This window comes from Lytechinus pictus, chromosome 15 (genome assembly GCF_037042905.1).
Source record: "Lytechinus pictus isolate F3 Inbred chromosome 15, Lp3.0, whole genome shotgun sequence".
Lineage (NCBI taxonomy): Eukaryota > Metazoa > Echinodermata > Echinoidea > Temnopleuroida > Toxopneustidae > Lytechinus > Lytechinus pictus.
The window spans coordinates 19,496,065-19,518,770 of record NC_087259.1 but is presented as its reverse complement, the minus strand read 5'-3'; the positions used below and the strand labels follow the sequence as shown (position 1 = coordinate 19,518,770).

The window sequence follows — 22,706 nt, the reverse complement described above, 5'->3', positions numbered from 1 at the left end:
CATGCTTTTTCATGTAAACTGTACAAATGTTGGGTGAGCCGTTTTCTACAGGGCCAGCTACTATAGGACAGGACTATGGTGGGGCCAGCTAGCCCACTTAACTTAAACCAGTGTCAGGATACGGGCTAATCCAGTGATATCTGAACCATTGGGTTAACGCCCATACATGTAGCTCCACCCACAGTGGGACTACATTACACAATTAAAGGACATGTCCACCCCAACAAAAAGTTGATCTAAAAATAAAAAGAGAAAAATCCAACAAGCATAAAACTGAAAATTTCATCAAAATCGGATGTAAAATAAGAAAGTTATGACATTTTAAAGTTTTTCTTTAATTACATTATATGCACATCCTGGTCTGTATGCAAATGAGGAGACTGATGATGTCATCAACTCAATTTTTCTTCCGTATTTCATTATATGAAATATGAAAATATTCTAAGCTTTCCTCATTGTTCAGTGAAATAAAGATTAATTCCTCCCTGAACATGTGGAATTAGCATTGTTTTAATACTATATGGTTCAGTCAAGTTGATCCTTATTGTCAAATAAATGAAATATTGTACAGTATTTGATTCAAACAATAAAAATCAAAATAGTGAGTGAGGGAAACTTTAAAATGTCATAACTCTTATTTTACATCCGATTTTATGAAATTTTCAGCATTATCCTAGTTTGATTTTGCTCTATTCATTCAAATCAACATTTTCTGGGGTGGACTTGACATTTAGAGAAAACTTGCCACTGAACTATACAAGTGTAGTACTAAAAAGCACTTTTATTGTGTTTTATCCTACCCATCACTTTTGACCTGTGACATCTGTTAAACATCTTGCTCTACAAGTAATCAGAACAATACTTGAAAGGCACAAGTTGACCCCAGGTTTACTGGAAATTCAAATTTATTAATATCACTATCAGGGATTCTGGTGCATGTGCAGTGTGATTCTACACATGCAGGCTAAATGATTTTCTTATATAAAATTAGTTAATGTATAAAACTCATATTGCTCAAATACCACTTTACATACGTATGCAAGCCTGTACAGTTTTAGATGTACTGTACACCACCATACAGCAGGGGCGGATCCAGGATTTTTCGAAAGGGGGCACATTTTCAAAGAGTTTGTATCACCATAAGAACAAAAAGAGACATTTTGGGGCTCGTTTATAATCCATCAAAGGCAAAATTGTTCACATAGTGACATCACACATTTTTTGTTGCATTGCCAATGGGAGGATCTCCATAGCATTGATTTAGTGATCGCAATATTCAAATGCCCATAACTTTCTCGTTATTTGTCAGATTTTTCTTTAACTTTCTTTGTTCTTCTTCTTTGATTTTTCTGTTTCCACACAAGCCCACTTGTTCCAAAGGTTTCATTTCCCCTAACAAAGCAATATACAAAAAAGTTTACAATTCTGCTATATACATGTATATACATGTTTATTCACTTTTGTACATACAGTTTAGATGGAAAAAAGTGGTTCTGGATATTTACATGCCAGTGTTTCGCAACAGGAATCAGGGATGACAGGGCGCAGAGACGCCTGCCTAAATCTCCATTATAATAATTGACATGAGATGTACCTTGACACAAATACTTGTCCTATTAAAAACACAAAGAAATCTTGTACAAAAATACATCAAGGGCCATATATCCAGGTGATCTGAAAAAAATACATGCAGCTAAAAGTGCAAGGCCCTTTTTATGTTTGCTCTACATGTAAGTCTGTTCATGTACATTGCTTACCGGTAATTCAGATTCAATATGCACATTTACTTCACGTATAGGCAACATAGATGGTTCCATGACATTTGCTCCGGCGACAATTACGCCGCTCTAATTCCACACGCTATGGAATGACCAACTTCAACCCTAGGGTTACCACTATATACATACTGTACCCTAATCTAAACCCAACCCTCAACCTACATGCAACATAAAACCCTATTGCAACCCTAACCCTACATCTTAGACGAAATTAGTAAGCCCGGAGCAATTGTCGCAGGAGCAAATGTCGTGTCACCCTATAGATTGGCCCTAATGCCTTGGAAATTTTTGTGCCTTTTTTAATATTATTATTATTTTAAATGTTATGGTATTAAAATCAAAATACATGTATAAAAAAGTTGCTTTCCTCTACAAATATTTGGAAAAACAATGCCTGCATGATCATAAAGCAACAAAGTACAGTACAAAATTTACATAGATGTACATGTACATGTAGGTTAGTAGGTTATCTACATGCAGTAACTTACACATTATTTGGCAGACAAGAGGGCATGTAAGGTCCAATATTAGCATTATTGTATCATTATTCATTATTTTATCTATTAATCTCATCAAATTTGTTTTTATTATTATTTATTGACATGTACATGTGCAGGGTTGAATTAATTGATCAAGTAATAAAAAATTATTTTTTTTAATTACATGTACATGTACAGTATGGTTAATTCAAGGTACAAAAATGCATAATTTTTCATCCAAATAGTTTCCAATCAAATCCAATACCAATCGAATGACTGTAAAGAAAAAATATATATGTTCTAGGACTCTGGAAGAAATTGTGTAAGTGCTGAGAAATCAACAAAACCGGGCACGCGATTCCAGCCTAGTCTGCAGGCACAGACCCTGATTGGAACTTTGATCAACAAGTGTGCCTGAGCCACGCAAAGACTAGCACATAAAAAACTTATGAGAGGGCCTTCAGTACAAAAGGCATGAGTCGGCTGCACATTCAGACCCTTAAACTCGAGTGAAGGGTTTGCACAGCAGACTAATTCCAGCCCGATGTCGGGTCTTTTTCCAAGCAATAATACATACAACATGTACGTATCTGTGCTGGTAATCCAGTTTGTGATTGTGTTTTTAGCTAGTAATAGGTATCATGTGATTTTGCAAAGTTGAGTCAAGGTACAATTTTATCTACAGATACCTTGGTATTACAATCTTTCTCATGAAATTAGTGTTTACTGCAACTACTTTCAATTCTTATTGAAGAATGAGAGACTTTGTTTACATCCAAAACTGCATTTAATATGCGCCAAGTAAGGGTCAACATTAGAAAATGTATCTTGGGTCGGGCAACCATTATTGAAAAAATTGAATTTCTGGTAGCTAGATCCGGGCAACCACGTAGTTTGTGCATTTGCTTTCCCAATTTTCCCCACATTTTACTAAACCTCTTCTAACCTCTTTCATCATTGGTTTTTTTTTCTTTTCTTTATTACTTCTATTTTTCCTTCCTTCTTCCCTTTTTTCCTTTCTCTTTTTGCTTTTTTTCTGTACTCTAGCTTTTATTCTGATGTATTATCACTTTTAGCAACAGGACTTCTTCTTCTTCTCCTTCTTCCGGTATTGTACAGGCCACCATCTGTTGCTAAAAGACCATTAATCACATTTCGCTATTTTTTTTCTTGATATTCAATAAAATTCTAATTCCTTGACAAAGGGCTATGCCCAAACATTTCAAAATTCAATCGCAAGTCTTTGTTTGTTTTGTGTTTTTTTTTCTTTTGTTCACAATCTTTCATATTTATATTTTTTAAACCAAAACTGATGCAGATTATTTTTAAATAACTGACAACAAGATTCACATACAAACTGAAACTAACATTGTTCATGGCAGTAGATTTTATTCTATATATATGTTAAACATTAAATTTACACTATTAATGTTTTATTTTAATTCTTATTTGGATTCTAATGTTTTATTTTTTCAGGCAACCAAAATGGTCTTGTGCCACCACCAAAAAAACTTTTTAATGGTCGATGTTGGTTGAATTTAATTTATAACTTAATAATTTCAGACAGATTCCACTGGTTTGATTTTGCTGTATCCAGTGTACACTGAGCCAGGTGTTACGTTTTTACCTCATTGGTACTACTACTACAAAGATTGGTAGAAGCCGAGGGAGGTAGTGTGGCTAAGCTATTAAAGCCTGGTATTATTAATACCAATCAGTCGACGATGAAAATGGAACAGAACTGGAACCCTGACTCCTGGGATCCATAGCACTTTTCCAGAATCTTGGGTAAAGGTAAAGGTATGGTAATAGTGGTAGGTTCGTTTGTCCAAAATAAAACTCAACTAGATATTCTCTGCCACTTGTTCACTGCAACCGCATTGCCTATGGTGAATCTACATTGTACATGTACATGTAAATCTTTAAAATATCACTTTTGTAACAAAAAATAATTATTTCCATACAGTTGTAATTTTTTTTTCTCGGTAACTGGCAGAGATCTTTTTTTTTCACCAGAGTGCTCAAAACAATTTTTTAGAGCATATTTTTGTGTACAGTGTAGGCCCTCTATTTATTGGTGGAAAGTAAAATTGGTTCTGAATTGTCACAAAATAATCTTTATTTTCAGTTTAGAAAAAATAATTTCAAGAATTTAGTTTACCCAATGACGTTCCACAGTTATGTTTGTGCGCATCATGATCTGCGCATATTTTATGCTATGCGCATTGACTCACAATGGATGAACAGCTGATTATAAATCAGCTACATTTATATAGGGTATCAGCTGATGTTTCACACGATCTGCGTTCTAACTACAGATCCGATTTATTTAGTAAAGCTAATTAGCTGAAAATAATCCATGAACCAATGTTTTAAATACCACTACCATTTCTGAATACAGTCTTTACTCTTTCTTAATTGCTTCAAGTATGATGAATATGAAATCTATAAATCTAATAAATGGTACAGTGGTTTGAATTTGTCCTTACATAAAACATGTAGATCCAAATCCTTTGGCGTGTTTTTGGTGTTTTAAATAGCACACTAAACTTGCTAATAAAAGTGACAGTTATAAAACAAGCACACATGAACCCCCATTTTTTAATGTTTACACCGCTTAAGTACATCTTCCTCTACAAGCTTGCAAATTTTGGTGAAAATGGCATTTCTTTTTTAGGTTCCAGTCTGTGCCTCGATGTCAGGATTTGTGTGTCACGATAGACCTTCATCCATATAATCGTGGTAAGTGCATAATTTCTGTTTCCACACTTTATTAACATTATTATTCTGACCCCAGTCCCGTGTCTCCCTCGAAATGCACGTTCGACTCCTGGGCTCCGGCCCGCTTCGCAGGCCGGAGCTCCCTGACCCTGCGTTAGGTTATGTCATATTATAATATAAGTATATAACCTTGTTCACTGAATGAGTGGGTAAACTTGTTATTGAATGAGGTCTAGAATCCACAATGATTGAATGAATTGATAATAATGATACAACTCAACTAACGTTACAAGTAACATAATAATAGTTAATACAATAACATTAACAAGTCCCAAGACTATAAAAATTTCAGATTTTTTTAGTTTTCAATATCTAGTTTTTTTTCATATTTTTATAGCCTAGGGTTAATTTAAGGCAAGCATTATTATATAAAATGTTTCAACTAGATCTTAAGTTAACCATAATAATGATTGAGGTGAAAATATAAACTTTCACAAAAAAATGTTAAATTGTTATCTATAATTTCTGCGTAGAAAACTAAGACCAAGTTGCAAAAAAAATTCACGTTATACTAGGGAAGGAGTCACGCAAAAACACACACATGGGACCACGCACAGAATTCAGAATCAGATATGAATCAAACACAGAGCACAAGCACAATTAAAATATGCTACATGTAAAATAATACAACCATGATGCCTCATTATCTTACCATGTTCATATCCATTATTCCTGTCACGTAATAACAAATTGTCTGTTCTGAAATACACAATCAAAGCCAAGCAGGCTAACACACTGACCGAATACGACGGAGCCGATATTTCGTTGTGAAACACTGTGCTACACTGCACTATATAGTATATAGTATACCCACTATAATTCATCGCGCACGTCATCACTCGTTCCGGTCGAGGGTCCGACGTCCGAATGTGTGGCGTACAAAAAAGGGAGGGGGGGGGGGGGCTAGAAGCGATAAGAAGCTAAAAAAAAGGCTACAATATGTACTTCTTCTTCCTTAAATGAAAGTGACGACCCCCCTCCCCTACTGGCCCCGCCTAAATCATGTCAAAACCTATCTATAACAAAATTATAGTTAGCTTTTATACAATTAACAAGTTTTAATTGTTTGCTTGCTTGCTTGCTTCGCTCTCTTGCTGATTTTTATAAATGTTGTCCTTTATGCCATGCCATATATCAGGCCCTCTAAAAAAATTAGACTCGTAAAGTCATTGACCCCCATCCCCCTTCAACGAAAGAAAAAAATCCCTCACAAGAACAATATTTGTGTCAGTCATCCCCATGGGCGGAAATCCCAGGGGGGACAGGGGGGACGTGTCCCCCCTACCAAAAATAGTAGGGGGGACACAATATCAAATGTCCCCCTACTATTTTTGGTCTTTTATGATGGAGAAAAATGCATCATTCACATTCGAAATAATACATGTATTTTGGACTAAATGACCTTACATTTTGAGTGAAAACCTTTGTTTTTTTTTTGCTTGTCAAGTTTTCCAGAGTGAATAAAATAAGATGAGGGGATTTTCGCTCACACTTTGCGCTCGCATTGCCTGTTAGATGATTTTTCAATATGGAGCTTATACAGTGCGTATCAAAAAAAAGTTTACACTTTGAAAAAATCCTGTAAATTATACATTTGTAATATCCTGAAGATTGGTACAGATCCATTTAAGCAAATGACAATATAACTGTCGAAAAATATTTCTGCTTGAGTGAGCACCACTTACTTTTGAAAAGTTAGTGAAAAATGATTTGCGCAGAACTTTGAAATAGTTATGCGAATAAAAGTAGACCTTAATCATGAAGAACAAGTGGAATTTAGCTAGTAAAATTGATTTGAAGATATCTTTTACCTTTCTTGACTTGTTTCTTTGCCCAAAACACTTCAAAAAGTGCATTTCACCCCACCCCACTCCCCCATGCACACATCGAGGCCATCGTGACGATATTTGCTTTACACTGAGCTGTGATTTACTTGAAATGGCTTAGGCTTGATTTTCATTTTGTTAATCATTGTCAAGCTTGGGAAAAGTGTGGAGAAACAAGTATTAAATGAATAATGAAATGTAAACCCACTTTAAATGATAAAAACTTAGTGAAAAAATGCTGAAGATGTCTGATATAAACTTTTGTTCAGATTCAGTTATGTCATCAGATCCAGCTGGCACAAAAAGGGTAAAGGTTGTGCTTACTAAGTGTTGAAATTTCAATTTGGGTGGCAAAATTGTTACAAAATGCTTGAATGTATCCGTTTTATTTCATTTGGCTAAAAGTGCTAGGGAAATTTATGAGAAATGCTTCGTAGGGTAAGTTTGATTTCACCCTTTCCCCTTGACACCGCGTGAAAACAAGCATTTCTGCGCAAACAGATTTCTGCGAGCTTTACAAAAATGGACAGTGCTCACTCAAGTGTAACATTCCGTCAAAACTTTTACTTTCATTGGATAGATGAGACCCAAACCCAAGATTATATGTGAAAAAATTACCCACATGTTGTATATTTTTTAATTCCCAGGGCTTTTTCAAAGTGTAATTTTTTTTTTGATACGCACCGTAGATCAAGTTTGGAAGTCAATATACATTATACATTTCACCTCGGAAATCGAACTTTCATTATTTTGTGTGATTTACAAACTGATTTTTCAAAAAGTGCTCTGTAAAAGAGACAGCTTTATGGTCTGAATATTGACATTTTCTACTTGCACTGAGCGCTTGCAAAATTCGATTTATTCAGAACCTATTATTTTTGTGTATTCCATTTAGTATTGAAAAATATCCCTTTTCAAGTCTGATTGTCAAGACGTAGCAGATAGCGGTACTCGCATTTTGATTGGCGATTTATGTATGTCTCAATATTGATTTTCATGAGAGCTTATCAAAGATTTTGGCTCGCGATTTGCGCTCGCATTAATGGTTAAAAATATTTTAACTGATGCATTCTATTCATAATTACTAAAGTGCTTGAAATGTCCAGATTTCAGGCCATAATATCATCCGATATCTCGCCCTCATTAGGCATTAATAAATAAGATATTAATTTAATGATCCATATCCACCTCACAATTTTCCTACAAAGTGCTTGAAATATACAGCTAAAATTGACTCTTTTTTCAGATCGGAATATCAAATAGTTTAAGCTCGCTCCGCGCTCGCTGATAGATGTGTAGAATGCCGAGATTCTAGGTCTAAATCTGAAACACGCGCATGTTTATTCAGATATTCAACTTGTTCTCTATTTCAATCATTATCCAGTTTTTATCCATTATTAATGTAGAAAGATCCCCTATTACTCACACTTTTCATGATTTAACAAACCATGAGTGGAGTGTCCCGTTTTTAGGTCTTAATCTCGAATTCTTCTGCTCACGCATCAATTGTTTAGTTATATAGCTACCCTAGCTGTTCACGATTACAAAAATGATTAAAATTTTCGATTCTTTTTGTAGAAATGTCAAAAATTTTCAGCTCGCGATTCGTGCTAGCATTATTTGATTGTTGAAATATGTAACGTCTTCATGACTAAGTGCAAGCAGTCCTTAACAAGTACCTTTTCGATCGATTCAAATTAAACGTATAAATGGTATATGAAAGTTTTCTGGCTGCATTTTGCACTCGCATTATTAATGTAAGGACCGGGTGTAAGGAAGACCCCCAATTACTCAACCTTTTCATGATTTAAAAAACATGAATAGAGTTTCTCGTTCTTAGGTCTAAATCTCAAAATGTTTCGCTCACGCTTCGCGTTCGCATCAATTGTTTAGTATTATACCTATTATATGTTTAAGTTTTACAAAAAGTGCTTAGAATTTCCAGTCTTTGGGTAAAAATTTCAAAAAAATTCAGCTCGCGCTTCGCGCTCGCATTATTTTGATTGTTGAAATATGTAACGTCTTCATGGCTAACTGCAAGCAGTCTTTAACAGGTACCATTTCCATCAGTAAACCTCTGCTCGCACTTCGCGTTCGTAGTAAATATTTATAGTTGTATATACATCTTTTTCAGGATAACAAACATTGCCCAGAATGTTCAAATTTTAGGAAAAAATACACAAATTTGCCCAAAAAATTATGCTCGCGCTTCGCGCTCGCATTATATAAATAAGGACAATGATATTATACATTTATGTTGATTTATAAGAAAAAAGCTAAAAAGTGACCCTGAGGACTACTCCTTCAATGAAACAGACAAAATTACCTTCAAGCGGCCGATCGGGGATTAACATTTGGCTGAAAACATTTTTCGCCCCCCCCCCCCAATTGGCGAAGGCTGGATCAGCCCCTGTTGTCCCCCCTACCTTTCGGAACAGATTTCCGCCCATGGTCATCCCCCCCCAAAAAAAAAAAAAACACGAAGGCCGATCGACATGCACCCTTGGCCTTCCAGATTTAAAGGAGAAATATTGTTTTGTTTTCTTTCTTATCATAATGATAATTGAATGAGGCTTTTATTGGGATCAATAAACGCGGTCCAATTCTTATTTATCAAAACGGGCAGAGGCGTCGATCCTGGGGGCAGGGGGGGGGGGCGATCGCCCCACCAATGAAAATATTGGGGGGGCAAACATATCGTTTTGCCCCCCCCCCAATAATTCCGCATGTGCAAAACAGAAATCAGCAAGCGAGATTGAAATACACAACTCGTTCTTTTTCTAAAATCGTGCTCAAACTGTCCGCTTTTCAGATTGGAATATGAATTTTTTTAGCTCGCGCTTCAGGCTCGCATCATTTCTGTAGCAAAAACCCATACTTTTCAAGATTAAATAGGTGAATAGAATGTCCTGTTTTCAGTTCTAGACCTCAAAAGAACTCCCACTTCGATTTGCAATAATCTTTTGTTGGATATATATCTTGTTCTTTATTAAAAACGTCCGTTAAACTCAATTTTATAGATCGAAAAATCAAAATTTTCAGCTCGCGCTTCGCGCTCGCATCTATTGTTTTAATCATTAGTACCAAAAATGCTTAGAATATCAAGCTTTCAGGTCAGAATATAAAGAAATTTCAGCTCGCGCTTCGCGCTCGCATTAATTTGTTGGTGAGATATGTGACAGTCTCTATCTCATGAGTCATATATATATATATAAGAAAGTCAAAAAGGGGCCTAAGCTTTCGATCCTAGCAGAATCTTCGTCGGAGGCAAAATGACAAACATATAAAGTGGAACAACCATAATATAGACCACAAATAAGAAGGCACTAAAATACAAATACAGAAAATCAAACATATATGGATAAAACAAGACAAATTAGATAAGGAGGATCACATGGGAGTGATACCATTGATCTCCTATTCTGCCGTTGTATCACTCCCATGTGATCCTCCTTATCTAATTTGTCTTGTTTTATCCATATATGTTTGATTTTCTGTATTTGTATTTTAGTGTTTTCTTATTTGTGGTCTATATTATGGTTGTTCCACTTTATATGTTTGTCATTTTGCCTCCGACGTAGATTCTGCTAGGATCGAAAGCTATTAGGCCCCTTTTTGACTTTCTAATTTACTCCATTGGCTCTCTTTTATTAGATAAGCAGTTTTCAGCAGCTTCTTTTTGCCATATATATATATATATTTAGGCATATGTGTGTGTGAGTTTGTTTGTTTTGTGTGATCGAGTGCCTTTGGAAAGTTGATTCATGATTTTGCCCCCCAATCTGAAAAATGGATCGACGCCCCTGAAAACGGGAGCTGATTTATTCTGAGCTGATAACATAATAACTGGACATTCTAAGCAATGAACGGAATTGGTATCTATTATATATGCGCGTAGCGTGAGTTGAAATTGCTGACCTGAAAAGGACAGTGCAGTGACTCACGCCGGGGACTCACGTATACGGAGAGGAGACATATCTCAAATAAATAATGCGAGGGCGAAGTACAAGCTGATTTTTTTTTATACGATTCCGAGCTGATGTTTTTTTTATATTATTTATATTATTTTTTTTAGCACTCGGCACTTATGATCGTATAGGTAAAGGTTATACAATCGGGTATACTTAGGAATAGGCCTATAGGGTTTTGTGGCACCCCATATCTTCGAAAAAATAATTTCAGTCGCTAATCTATGAAGGAGCAGAGCTCTAGAACAAGATTTGATTTTCGGTAAAACTTTGTATTGTGAACATTGGCGGCGGAAGCCCAAAAATTTAGGGGGGGGCACCCCCAAAAAAATGTGACAAGCAAAAAAAAAAAAAAGTATATCAACCAAAATTTTAGGGGGGGCCAACAAATTTTTTTGACAAGCAAAAAAAAAAAAAAAATGTTATCAACTAAAAATTTAGGGGCCGGGGGATTATCCCCCCATCTCAAATTTAGGGGGGGCAGCTAGGCCCCCCCCCCGCTTCCGCCGCCTATGATTATGAAGCAGTTCTAAAACTATATATATGCTTAAGTCAAGCCATTAGTTTTATAGACTTGCTAGCATGCATGATAGTGTACGTTGGATGCTAACATATAGTGACCGCATGAGAACATTTTCAAAATTAAAGGACAGGTCTACCCCAACAAAAAGTTGATTTGAATAAAAAGTGAAAAATCCAACAAACATAAAACTGAAAATTTCATAAAAATCGGATGTAAAATAAGAAAGTTATGACATTTTAAAGTTTTGCTTAGTTTCACAAAACAGTTATATCTACATCCTGGTGGGTATGCAAATGAGGAGACTGATGACGTAATCCATTCACTAGTTTTTTTTTATTTTATTGTATGAAATGGAGAATATTCAAATTTTCTCCTCATTGTCAAGTGAAACAACGATTAATTCCTCCCTGGACATGTGGAATGAGCATTGTTTAATACTATATGATTCGGTCAAGTTGGTCCTTGTTGTCAAATCTATAAAAAATGAAATATTGTATAATTCAAACAATAAGAAACAAAAGAAGTAGTGAGTGAGGGACATCAACGACTGTCTCATTTGAGTTGTGCATATCACTGTTTTGTGAAAAATAAGCAAAACTTTAAAATGGCATAACTTTCTTATTTGACATCCGATTTTGATGAAATTTTCAGGGTTTTGCTAGTTTGATTTTTCTCTATTTATTCATATCAACATTTTTCTGGGGTGGACTTGACCTTTAAAGAAAGACAAAAAATCTGTTTTGAGCGCGTTACATCTTGTTTAGGATATAAATAGCATACTCAGTGCACCCTTTTTTCAATGCTTTTTTTTTTTAACGCTGTATGCCTTTGTTATTAAATAGGCCTGCGTGTATAGGGGCGCACACCACTAATAGGATCCGGCAATTTCGGGAATCCCCTTTAGACCCGTGATGATGTAATGGTTGGAAAAATATTTATATAAAATCAACGGTGCATATCTGAACAATTTTTTTCATATGAGCATAGAGAGGGATTACTACTGGATCTGTTCAGTCCCATGGGAGAGCAGTAATTTGTCAATGCTGGGTTTTATGGGAACTTAATTAGTTGCCCAAGAAACCCAGTGAGCACTGTGACAGCAACCAAGTTTGCACGTAGTCTTGGTTTGAGCCCCTGTAGCGCGAAAAAATATTGAAAAACACCTTTTCATATCTTTAGCATTTGAAGGATATTGGATACACTACCAAATGATAAAGGTGTGGATGATGTCATTTCTAAGACTTATTTTTGGCGATTTTTTCAAATCTCATTTTTAACACATGAGTCTATGGGGAAATAGTTAGTGGTGTGTGCCCTGAGGCGACAACTTCAAGACAAATTGTTTTTCGACAACAGATGGCGATAAAGTACTTTTAGAGTCGGCATGCCGTTTGCACCTTTCCTTCAATTTTATCATTTCTTTTGCTGCGCATCGTACTTTTTTCTTCTTCTTTTTTTGGTCATCTTCCACTCCTTGGTGGAAAAAAAAATAAGATGGAATAATTAAAGATATTTCCCAGAGTTAAAAATAGAGCTCAGCGAGCCCTAGCTAGCTTGCCCTCACCCGGTTCTCCTAATTTTCCCCTTTATCGTTCCTTCTCTTTATTCCGGGGGGCCGGGGGGGGCGGAATGGGCTGGATGTGCCCCCTGGTTAATTGTTTATGTTCCGCACATACGTGACATATCGCTATAATGCTGGTATCGATCTGCCTTTTTCAACTAGCTTGCATGCTTCGGTGAAGTTATTCAACGGGACATGCACACACAAAAAAACCCGTGTCATAGTTTACAAAGATTAAAATGCACTTAAGTTGTGTGCATATATAGAGCATACTCCATCTTCTTCTTCTTCTTCTGGAAACAGTACAGTCCACCGTCTGGTGTATTGTCGTACTGGTATCTTGCTGATATCGTACTGGTACGTCGTACTGGTATCTTGCTGATAAGTAAAGGGGCTTTCACTATTGCTCGTGCGATCGTTTGGGTTCATTTTGTCACAATTATGTTACACAGAATCGCAACGGTTGTAAGCAGTCGCCACACCAATTGTGAAAGGGGCTTATAAGGCTGAGTGTGACCATCTGAATGGATTGTCAAATAAGCCAAAGATCAGCGTTCGGATTTACGAGAGTCCAAAAGTCATAGGCGAAAATTCAGACTAAAACACGAAGATCAGCCCGGCAGACAAGTATATCTTTTTGACTTGTAAGTTGTACGTTTAAACATCAAGTGTACTGTTATAGCTTCCGTCTGCACCGAATTAATTGGTTACAGGTGAGTCAATCTTGATAGCGGGAAGGTTACTGACTGTACATGTATATTATTCTTAATATTTTTTTTAAATCCTACTCTACTTCCTATTGGGCCCCTATTGGTTTATCATCTGGCACTTGTGTGCGGTCAATAATGACAATACCGTTATGCCACATATAAACTGGTGCTCAAAGTTAGTGAACTCCACCAGAAACTATTCAAAGTGTTCAAGTTCTGTCATGCTTCAGATATTTAATTCTGAAGTCAGGTGACTCTTACAGAAAAAATTGAGACCCATTTTATTTCTGTTCGATGAATACGGGGATGAATAGGGAATATTATAGGGCCTATATATATAGGGTCTACATTCAATACATTCAGTATGTTTCTCTTGGGCTCGATCGCCGAATTGTGGATTCAAGACGCATGATGAGGGAGTGCATTCCGTGTTTGGGTTCACTGCATGAGTTTTTTATGGTTATATTGCATTAGAGGGGTCTAGGGGTCTAGGAGCCTGTTCAGACCGGCAGAGATAGCGCGATCTAGCGCGCGCTAGATCGCGCTATCTCTGCGGTGTGGAAGGTACAACGTCGTTTCGGTCCGCCCAACAGCGAGCCACGGCGAGCCAAAACGGCGTGCCACTGGAGCACCTCTTGGGGGGTGGTCCACGAGAGATAGCGCGGTCTAGCGCGCGCTAGATCGCGCTGCCGGTGTGAACCCGAGCTACGATAGCACGCCGGAAGTCATCGTTCTACACGAGTCTAGAATCTAGATTAATCAAATTAGAAATACATGCACAATGTATACAACGCCATGAAATAAACGTAGACCGGCTAGCATAATAGGCACAGCGATATCGAGCTCTCAACTAACTAGTACGGGTTCGTAATAGCGCGCGAAATCTTTGACCGCTCTGACCTCATGACGTCACGCGTCATGGCAACAGGACCTCTCAAAAAAGGGGTTGCTACGCTACGATAGACCGCGCTATCTCACTGCGGTGTGAATCCGGCGAATGCCAATGGGCGGACCGTGGATCGCGCTACGATAGCGCGATCCACGGTCCGCCCACGGTCCCCCCTTGCGGTGTGAACAGCCTCTAGGTTTTTAAGCCTTTCGAGGAATAATTAAGTTCCCACTATATAAAATGGTTTTTGAGAGGCATAATCAATATCTGTAATGTAAATTTGCCGTTCTAACGTTTTTTTTTGGGGGGGCTTGTCATTTTTTTTGGGAAAATGTTTTTACCCCCCCCCCCCTCTGCAAATCCTGGATCCGCTCCTGTTATCAACCTATTCGTGCAAATAATAATATTATCATGTCAGTGGTTGGCTGTACCTGCATGATCAATGGAAAAAGAAGATATTAAAATGGACCTTGTCTTTGCAAAATCATAGACCCTGATTACTGGTCAGTGTGCATGATACCATGGTTACCATGGTTACAGTATCGAAGTCGTGACCTAGTAACCTGAAATCCGGACCATCCAGCTTTCGCCAATAGGGGAGGGGTCGCTCATAGTTGAATTTTGTTTGTTTCTTTGAAGAGGTGGTCCCGGTGGTATTCTTAACAGTGCCTTCTTAGCTTAAGTCTTATAAAACAACATAAATATAGGCCTATATGATAATCTCATAAGAGTCAATCAAATAGTGCGAGCGCGAAGCGCGAGCTAATATTTTTTTAGTTCCATGTATTTTGTCCTGAAAATTTGAATCTGAGCAATGTTTGTGATCCAGAACGCGAGTGCGAACATTTTTTTTTTAATATAAGCACGTTCTGGTCTAATCGAAAAGGGACCTATTACGGGATTTGTTAAGGACTTTTTGTAGTTACCCATGAAGACGATACATATTTCAACAATCAAATATTGCGAGCGCTAAGCGCCATGCAGCTGGAAATTGTTGACATTCCGACCTAATAAATATTCTAAGCACTTTTTGTAATCTTGAACAGGATAGGTATATAACTATGACCTACAACGCGAGCGCAAAGCGCGAGTGGAAAAATATCGGGACACTCTATTTATGCTTTGTAAATCAGTAACAGGATGGGTAATTGGGCATCTGCCTAATAATGCGAGCGCAATACATGAGCAGAAATTTTTTGATATTGATATTCTGATCTGGAACTGGATAATTAAAGCACGTTTTAAATAAAGAACAAGCTGCATATCTTTATAAACGTGCGTGCGTGTGTTTTAGATTTAGACACAGAATCTGGGCATTCTAAATGCATATTTTTTATTATGAAAATCAATAATGCGAGCGCAAAGCGTTCGTAATCGCGAGATGAAACTTGTCGATATTATACGAGGCCGCCATAATTTTCAAGCTTAACCGCTCACGATGGCGGTCTCCTGCATTCGTTTAAACTGGTATTTTCTTTTAATTGAATATTGCTTCTTGTTGATATTTATTTTTCATTGCTTTATTATGACTATTGCTCTGTTGTTTTGTAAAACTTAAATGTATCACTTAAATGTTATGTTGCATATTTATCTTGAATGCAGAAATAAGATAAAATCAATCAATCAATATTCCATTCTAAAAAAGGGACAATTTATTTATTAGGAATTAATGAAAATGATATCATCTTATTGGTGGTGGTGATTTTTTTACCTGATTGCTAAGAAAGCATGAATGCTTGTAAGCAAGCAACCAGAGGACCGACGGCTTAAGGTCCCCTCCGAAGGACCTGGTACTGAGGATTAATGCCTTACCAAGGGGCACTAGCGCACCAAGTGGGAATCGAACCCGGGTCACCGGAATACGAGTCCCCCGCTCTACCGACTGAGCTATCGCGCCTCCCATCTTATTAAGCCTAATGAGCTCAAAATAAGGCCTGAAAATTGGACATTTCAAGCACTTTTATAATCATGAATAGGATGCATGGATTGATATATTTTTAACAATAATGCGAACGCAAATCGCGAGACAAATTTCTTTATACTGTCATAAGAAGGGGATTTTAACAGGGGCGGCGATCCTGGGGGGTGGGCACAGTGCCCCCCCCCCCCCACTTTTTGAAGCACTGAAAAAGTGCCCTTTTTACGCAAGACAAATGCCCCTCACGAACGTGTACTCTGCCCCTTTCATCGGAAGAGAACCCGTTTTAGGTGTTACCTAGTGCCCTTTCGCGTATAAGTGCCACTTTTTTTTCTCCAAAAATGCCCCCTCACGGACGTGTTCAGTGACCTTTTCACCTGAGAAGGACCAGTTTTATGTGTTAGCAAGTGCTCCCTAGCCTTCCCTTTCTCGAATCAGTGCCCCCTTTTTACCCAAGAAAAGTGCCCCTCACGAATTTGTCCTGTGCCCCTTTCACCTGAGAAGGATCCGTTTTATGTGTTAACTAGCGCCCCTGTGCCTTTTCATAGGTACCTGTTCTTTATATCAGTTAAATTTTCCTAAAAAACTACCCTTTTCTTGCCCGATGAGCGCCCGGTTTCTTTATTTAGCGCCGTTCTGCTTCCCACTACACTGCATGCAAAAACTTCGGTGTTGATTTAACACCAGCCCGGAATCTATATATGTCCGCACCAGAGAAGTGTTAAACAACACCGGTTTTGATATTAGTCTAACACTAGATAGGTGTCTATACAACACCAATTAGTTTTAAAACAGCATCGGTTTGATTCCAAAATGGTGTTGTTTCAATACTTCTCTGATGTGGACATATATATATTCCTGGCTGGTGTTAAAGGAGAATGAAACTCTTGGAGCAAGTTAGCTTTTGTGAAAGCAGAAAAATCAAAGAATAAGATCAACAAAAGTTTGAGTAAAATAGGACTAGCAATAGAAGAGTTATGAGCATTTGAATGTCGAGATCACTAATGCTATGGAGATCCTCCTATTGGCAATGCGACCAAGATCTATGATGTCACAGATGAACAACTCTCCCCTTTTGGACACTGAAAATATACCCCAAAACATCTCTTTTTGCTCATTCTAATCATATGACAAACGATTCATCAATGATATAATGTTGTGAAACCTCTTCACTTGTCCTCTCATAAAGAGAACACCTCACCTTGTGATAGACTCTATAAAAGTGAGAATATAAGTGAAATAATTACTAAAGTAATGAGGGAGTTGTACGTGTGTGACATCACAGATCTTGGTCGCATTGCCAATGGGAGGATCTACATGGCATTAGTGATCTCAATATTCAAATGCTCATAACTTTCTTATTATTCATTCAATCTTCCTCAAATTTAATTTCAACAATATGTTTCTTTGATTTTCTCTTTGATATGGATTCAGCTGGTTTCAAGGGTTTCATTCTCCTTTAAATCAACACCGGGGTTTTTGCAGTGTGCAAGTGCATAATGAATGAAAAAAACTTGTAAAATAATCCTACGCGCCTTAAGTTTTATGAGTCAAGTGAGTGGGGTAGAGAAGTCTTTTTTTTTCTTATTTGTTTTATGATCATGGCCGTACGAAGCGGGGGGCAAGGGGCAGTTGTCCCCAATTTTTTTTTGGAAACACATTTTTTACCACAGATTTTCAAAAAAAATCACCAAAAATATTATGCACAAAATCCAACAATTTCACTTAACAAAATGCAAAAGTGTCTCGATGAAAGCTCGGTCGCTTTGCTCCCTTGCTTTCGAATTTTCCCCTAGAAGTTTACGCGTGCTGCCCCCAGCGAAAAAAAATCTGCATAGGGCCATGATTAAGATAGTGCCCTTTTCCCCCGTGCCCCCCCCCCCACTTTCAACTTCGCTCCGCCGCCCCTGGATTTTAAGTAATTATATAGTTATTAGAATTAATAATAGAGGTATTCAGTTCTGCTTAAAAGTTTGTGAACGCCTTCACAAAATGCACTCCTTCATTATGAGTGTTGAATGTAGAAAACAACACTATGTTCGGAGAGCCCAGTGAAATAAACTTTATTTCATGTAATATTTTATCACCTGACTTCACAATTGAATATAACATAGCAGAACTTGAACACTTAAAAAAAATCACTTTCTGGTGGGGTTCACAAACTTTTGAGCACCACTATAATACATAACTCACCAATCAAAATGCGAGCGCTCAGCGCTAGCTGATACGGTTTTACAATCAGACCAGAAAAGGTATATTTTGAGAACTTTATTGAAAACAATATAGAGAATAGATACTTGACAATTCAAATAATGCGGCGCGCATCGCGAGCTGAAAATGTTGATATTCAGACCTAACCATTTTACAGAGCACTCTTTCAAATCAATTTGTAAATCAAACATAATAATGAAAGCTCGATGTTCGAGGTGGATTATGTTGTGTATATTGTCTTCAAAACTTGATATTTTAAGCTCCTAATTAGCCCATTGAGCAAGATGTATCTCATCGAACAGGCAATGCGAGCGCGAAGCGCGATCGAAATTTTATTTTATAGTGACATGATTTATTTTTTCAAGTCTTCACCTGGCCTTATGTTTTTCACTCGTCTTCCTCCTCTTATTTTTCCTTTTCTTTTTTTATCCTCTCTTTTCCCTTCTTATCCTTTCTTGGTGTTTCCCCCCTTTTCTTTGTTATTGCTCCGCCAATGGCCGGGGGGGGGGGGCGGTCCGGACCTGGGTCCCCCAGGAATCCGCCTATAGGTGGAAAAATGTGATAGAGAGGTTTTTCGGGATTTGCACGCGAAATTTCCACGAGTCCCGTCACATTCTAAATATTTAGTTTTAATGCGCAGCAAAATTCAAGAATGCATGCATGTTTGAAATTTCCTTTAGTTTGGAACCGGACGGGATGGAGTCGGGTTCAACTTCAGGATAAAGATAGTGTGAAAGGTCAAGTCCACCCCAGAAAATGTTTATTTGAATCAATAGAGTAAAATCAATTAAGCACAACGCTGAAAACGTCATAAAATTCGGATGTAAAATAAATAAAGTTATGACATTTTAAAGTTTCGCTTATTTTTCACAGAATTATGTACAACTGAGTGACATTCAATTGAGAGAGTCGATGATGTCCATCATACCATCACTCACTATTTCTTTTGATTTGGATTGTTTGAATCATAAGACATATCAATTTTGACAAAGTCGACATTGAGGACCATCTTATCGAACCATAATATTAAAACAATGATATGTGTTCAGAGAGGAATAAAACATTGTTCCACTGCCCAGTGAGGATAAAATAAGAATATTTCATATAATACAAAAGAATAAATGAGTGGATGACATCATTAGTCACCTCATTTGAATAATGACAATGATGTGCATATAAGTGTTTTGTGAAATTAGGATAAGCTAAAAAATTGTAATAACTTTAAATTTTACCTCCGATTCTGATGAAATTTTCAGTGTTATCCTTATTGGATTTTTGTCTTTATATTCAAGCCAAATTTTCCTATGGCGGACTTGGACTTTAACTTTAATAAGCTTTGTTTGGATAAATGAATTAAGATTAATCACTTTCAATCCACCCACATTTCTGTCTTACATCCCGCTCCCCCTCTCCCCACCCTCTCTCCCTTCTTTCCCTCTCTATTTTTTTGTTTGGGGGGGGGGTGGAGAAAATAAATGCTTGTATGATTGATTGTGTCGATGTGATTATATCCATAGATTTTAATACTGCTTGAATACTCGTGAACAAGGATGATCCGTACATTTATTTCTTAATTTTTATGTCACCCAAATTAGATACTGGACTATAATGCTCATCAACTCTACAGGGCTTGAGGCCCTCACATTACCATGGGAAATAGAGACGCTCTTTGACCCATTACCATGGCAACTGTGGATGCGGCGGGAAGGGATGGTTTTGTGGATCGTCTGCACTGGATTCTACCTTACCATGATTTTCCGTGGCGCCAAAGTTATGGAGACGCGCGAAAAGCTCAACCTGCGAACGCCATTGATAATTTGGAACTCACTCTTGTCAGTATTCAGCATGCTATCAGCTTGGCGGCTTACAATTGCTGCATCGAATCTAGTGTCAACGGAGGAGATGTGGAATTCACTGGTCTGTGGTCCGAACTACTACAAACGCGGAGGTCTTTCTGCATTCTGGCTGTTGCTGTTCGCCTTCAGCAAAGTGGCAGAGTACGGCGACACTGTCTTCATAGTCCTCAGGAAATCAAAACTCATACTTCTCCACTGGTTGCACCACATCCTTACATTTCTAGTCGGCTTTCATACCTTCGCCTACAGCAACCCCACTCTCTTCATCTCAGCTCTGATGAACGTCTATGTGCACTCGCTCATGTACTCCTACTATGTCCTTCGGATTCTTGGTGTCCAAGTGCCAAAGAAGCTCTCCATGATCCTGACAACCATTCAAATCATCCAACTCATTATTGGAACCTATGTCCAGTTCTACGCAGCGTGGATCTTTTTTCTTGGAGGACATCCTTGCGAGTTGGACATGTTCGGAGTGGTAGTTGGCTCTTTCGGGTATGGCTTCATTTGTCTGCTTTTTATTGACTTCTTTGTGAAGTCGTATATCGTGAAAGGAACTCGACAAGAGCGATCTCCACCTAAAGCCGAATCACGTAAAGATCGGTAACCTATACCTTGAGTGACTAAAAACATAGAACTATATAGGATGAGACCTGGAGATAGCAACCGGTCTTTTTTTATAGAGACTCCGATCCTTTAAATTACTTTAAAGTCATGCAGGGTTGTAAATCAAGTCATGGCTCGAGTCACCCACCAATGGCTAATGCAGTATTCAGTGACTCCCATTGACATGATTGGCAGTGACTCGACTTACTCAACTCGACTTGAACCCTTAATTTAAATGAATCGACTCAACCCAAAATTTCGTGAATCGTTTCAACCCTGTTTAAAGTCTGTCTACATATAGTTTGCAACCCATGCACCTCGCCCCTCAGACTCCTATAAGGAGTACATGCAGTGGCGTACCTAGGATTTTCCAGAGGGGGGGCAAAATCGGCCGCCCAAAAAACTGACAAGCAAAAAAAAAAAAAAAAAAAAAAAAAAAAAAAGTCTTCAAGCTCGTCAGGGGGGGGGGGCAATAAAGGTCTTCAAGCTCGTCAGGGGGGGCATAAAAGGTCTTTCAAGCTCGTCAGGGGGGGCAGTGATATGTATTTTGTATGGGTTGTGGCTCGTCAGGGGGGGCAGAGTGCCCCCCTGCCCCCCCCCCCCCCGTAGGTACGCTAGTGAGTACATGTATGTCGCTCTAATATGATGCATAATTAGTGTGACGTCACTATATGGCTACTGGTTCTTCTTGCCATAAATGTCTATGAATGCCAATGCTATCGACCTATAATCCACTGGACTGGTATATTTTATACTACCTGTTGATAGGGACGGCACCAGGGTATTTTGAATGGTGGGAGTTGGGGGAGGGTTAGACAAATTATTACGTCTTCGATCGACAGTCACACGACCCGTATATAAATTCTTTATTCGTTCCTCTTTTTTTTTCGTTTTATCTCTGGTCTGGTCTGGTCTGTTTTTATCTTCAATATTTAAAGTCATATGGGGTGATCTGTCCCGGTGTCTGTTTGGATTTTCTGTCAAGAACCTTCACTACAACTTCAAAAATATGTTTGACTACACGCTTTGCATCTTTCTGGTCTTGAAACACTTTTACAGATGCGAATTCACATCTTTCAGACCAGAGAGCCGCAGAATGAAATGTTGATCATGTAAAAGATACTTACAATGTGACAGTGTTAAAGGTGCCATGTTGAACTCTTGAAATGTTGTAATGATTACGGCACATCACCATTTCAGTGCTCTTTGTGGATGACCTTCTTAAAGAAAACTAAAGAGGAAAATCATGTTTTTGGATTGAAAACTATGTTCTGTTATTGATTCTATTATCTTGATAAATTTGGTACTCTGTCCTGTCTGTTATTTTCAACATTAATCGATCCGTGCAAAAATATGTTAATTTCTTATTAAACTGACTCCCAATATAACGAGACTATGGCTTATCCACAGAGCTTATGCGATGTAAAGCATCAATAAAGTTGCAAATGGGGAAACAACTCAAATGGCCTATCGGTATTTCTGTACGTTCTGCATTTTATCAATATAGGTTCAAACGAACACACACATACGCAAAAGGAAATTACCAAAAAATAAATAAATAAATAAAATGTGCATTTAAATGAAGGACTCGATGCAATTTTTT

General features: G+C 37.8%; 1 protein-coding gene across 1 annotated transcript; it reads left to right on the top strand.

Annotated features, from left to right (window-relative positions):
- Window positions 1-13,537: 13,537 nt before the first annotated feature.
- LOC129277135 (very long chain fatty acid elongase 6-like) lies at window positions 13,538-21,255 on the top strand. The gene is made up of 2 exons (XM_064110229.1): window positions 13,538-13,629; window positions 20,240-21,255. Exon 2 carries the CDS (start codon window positions 20,253-20,255, stop codon window positions 21,102-21,104), a length of 852 nt encoding a protein of 283 aa, XP_063966299.1. The 5' UTR covers window positions 13,538-13,629; window positions 20,240-20,252; the 3' UTR covers window positions 21,105-21,255.
- Window positions 21,256-22,706: the final 1,451 nt, after the last annotated feature.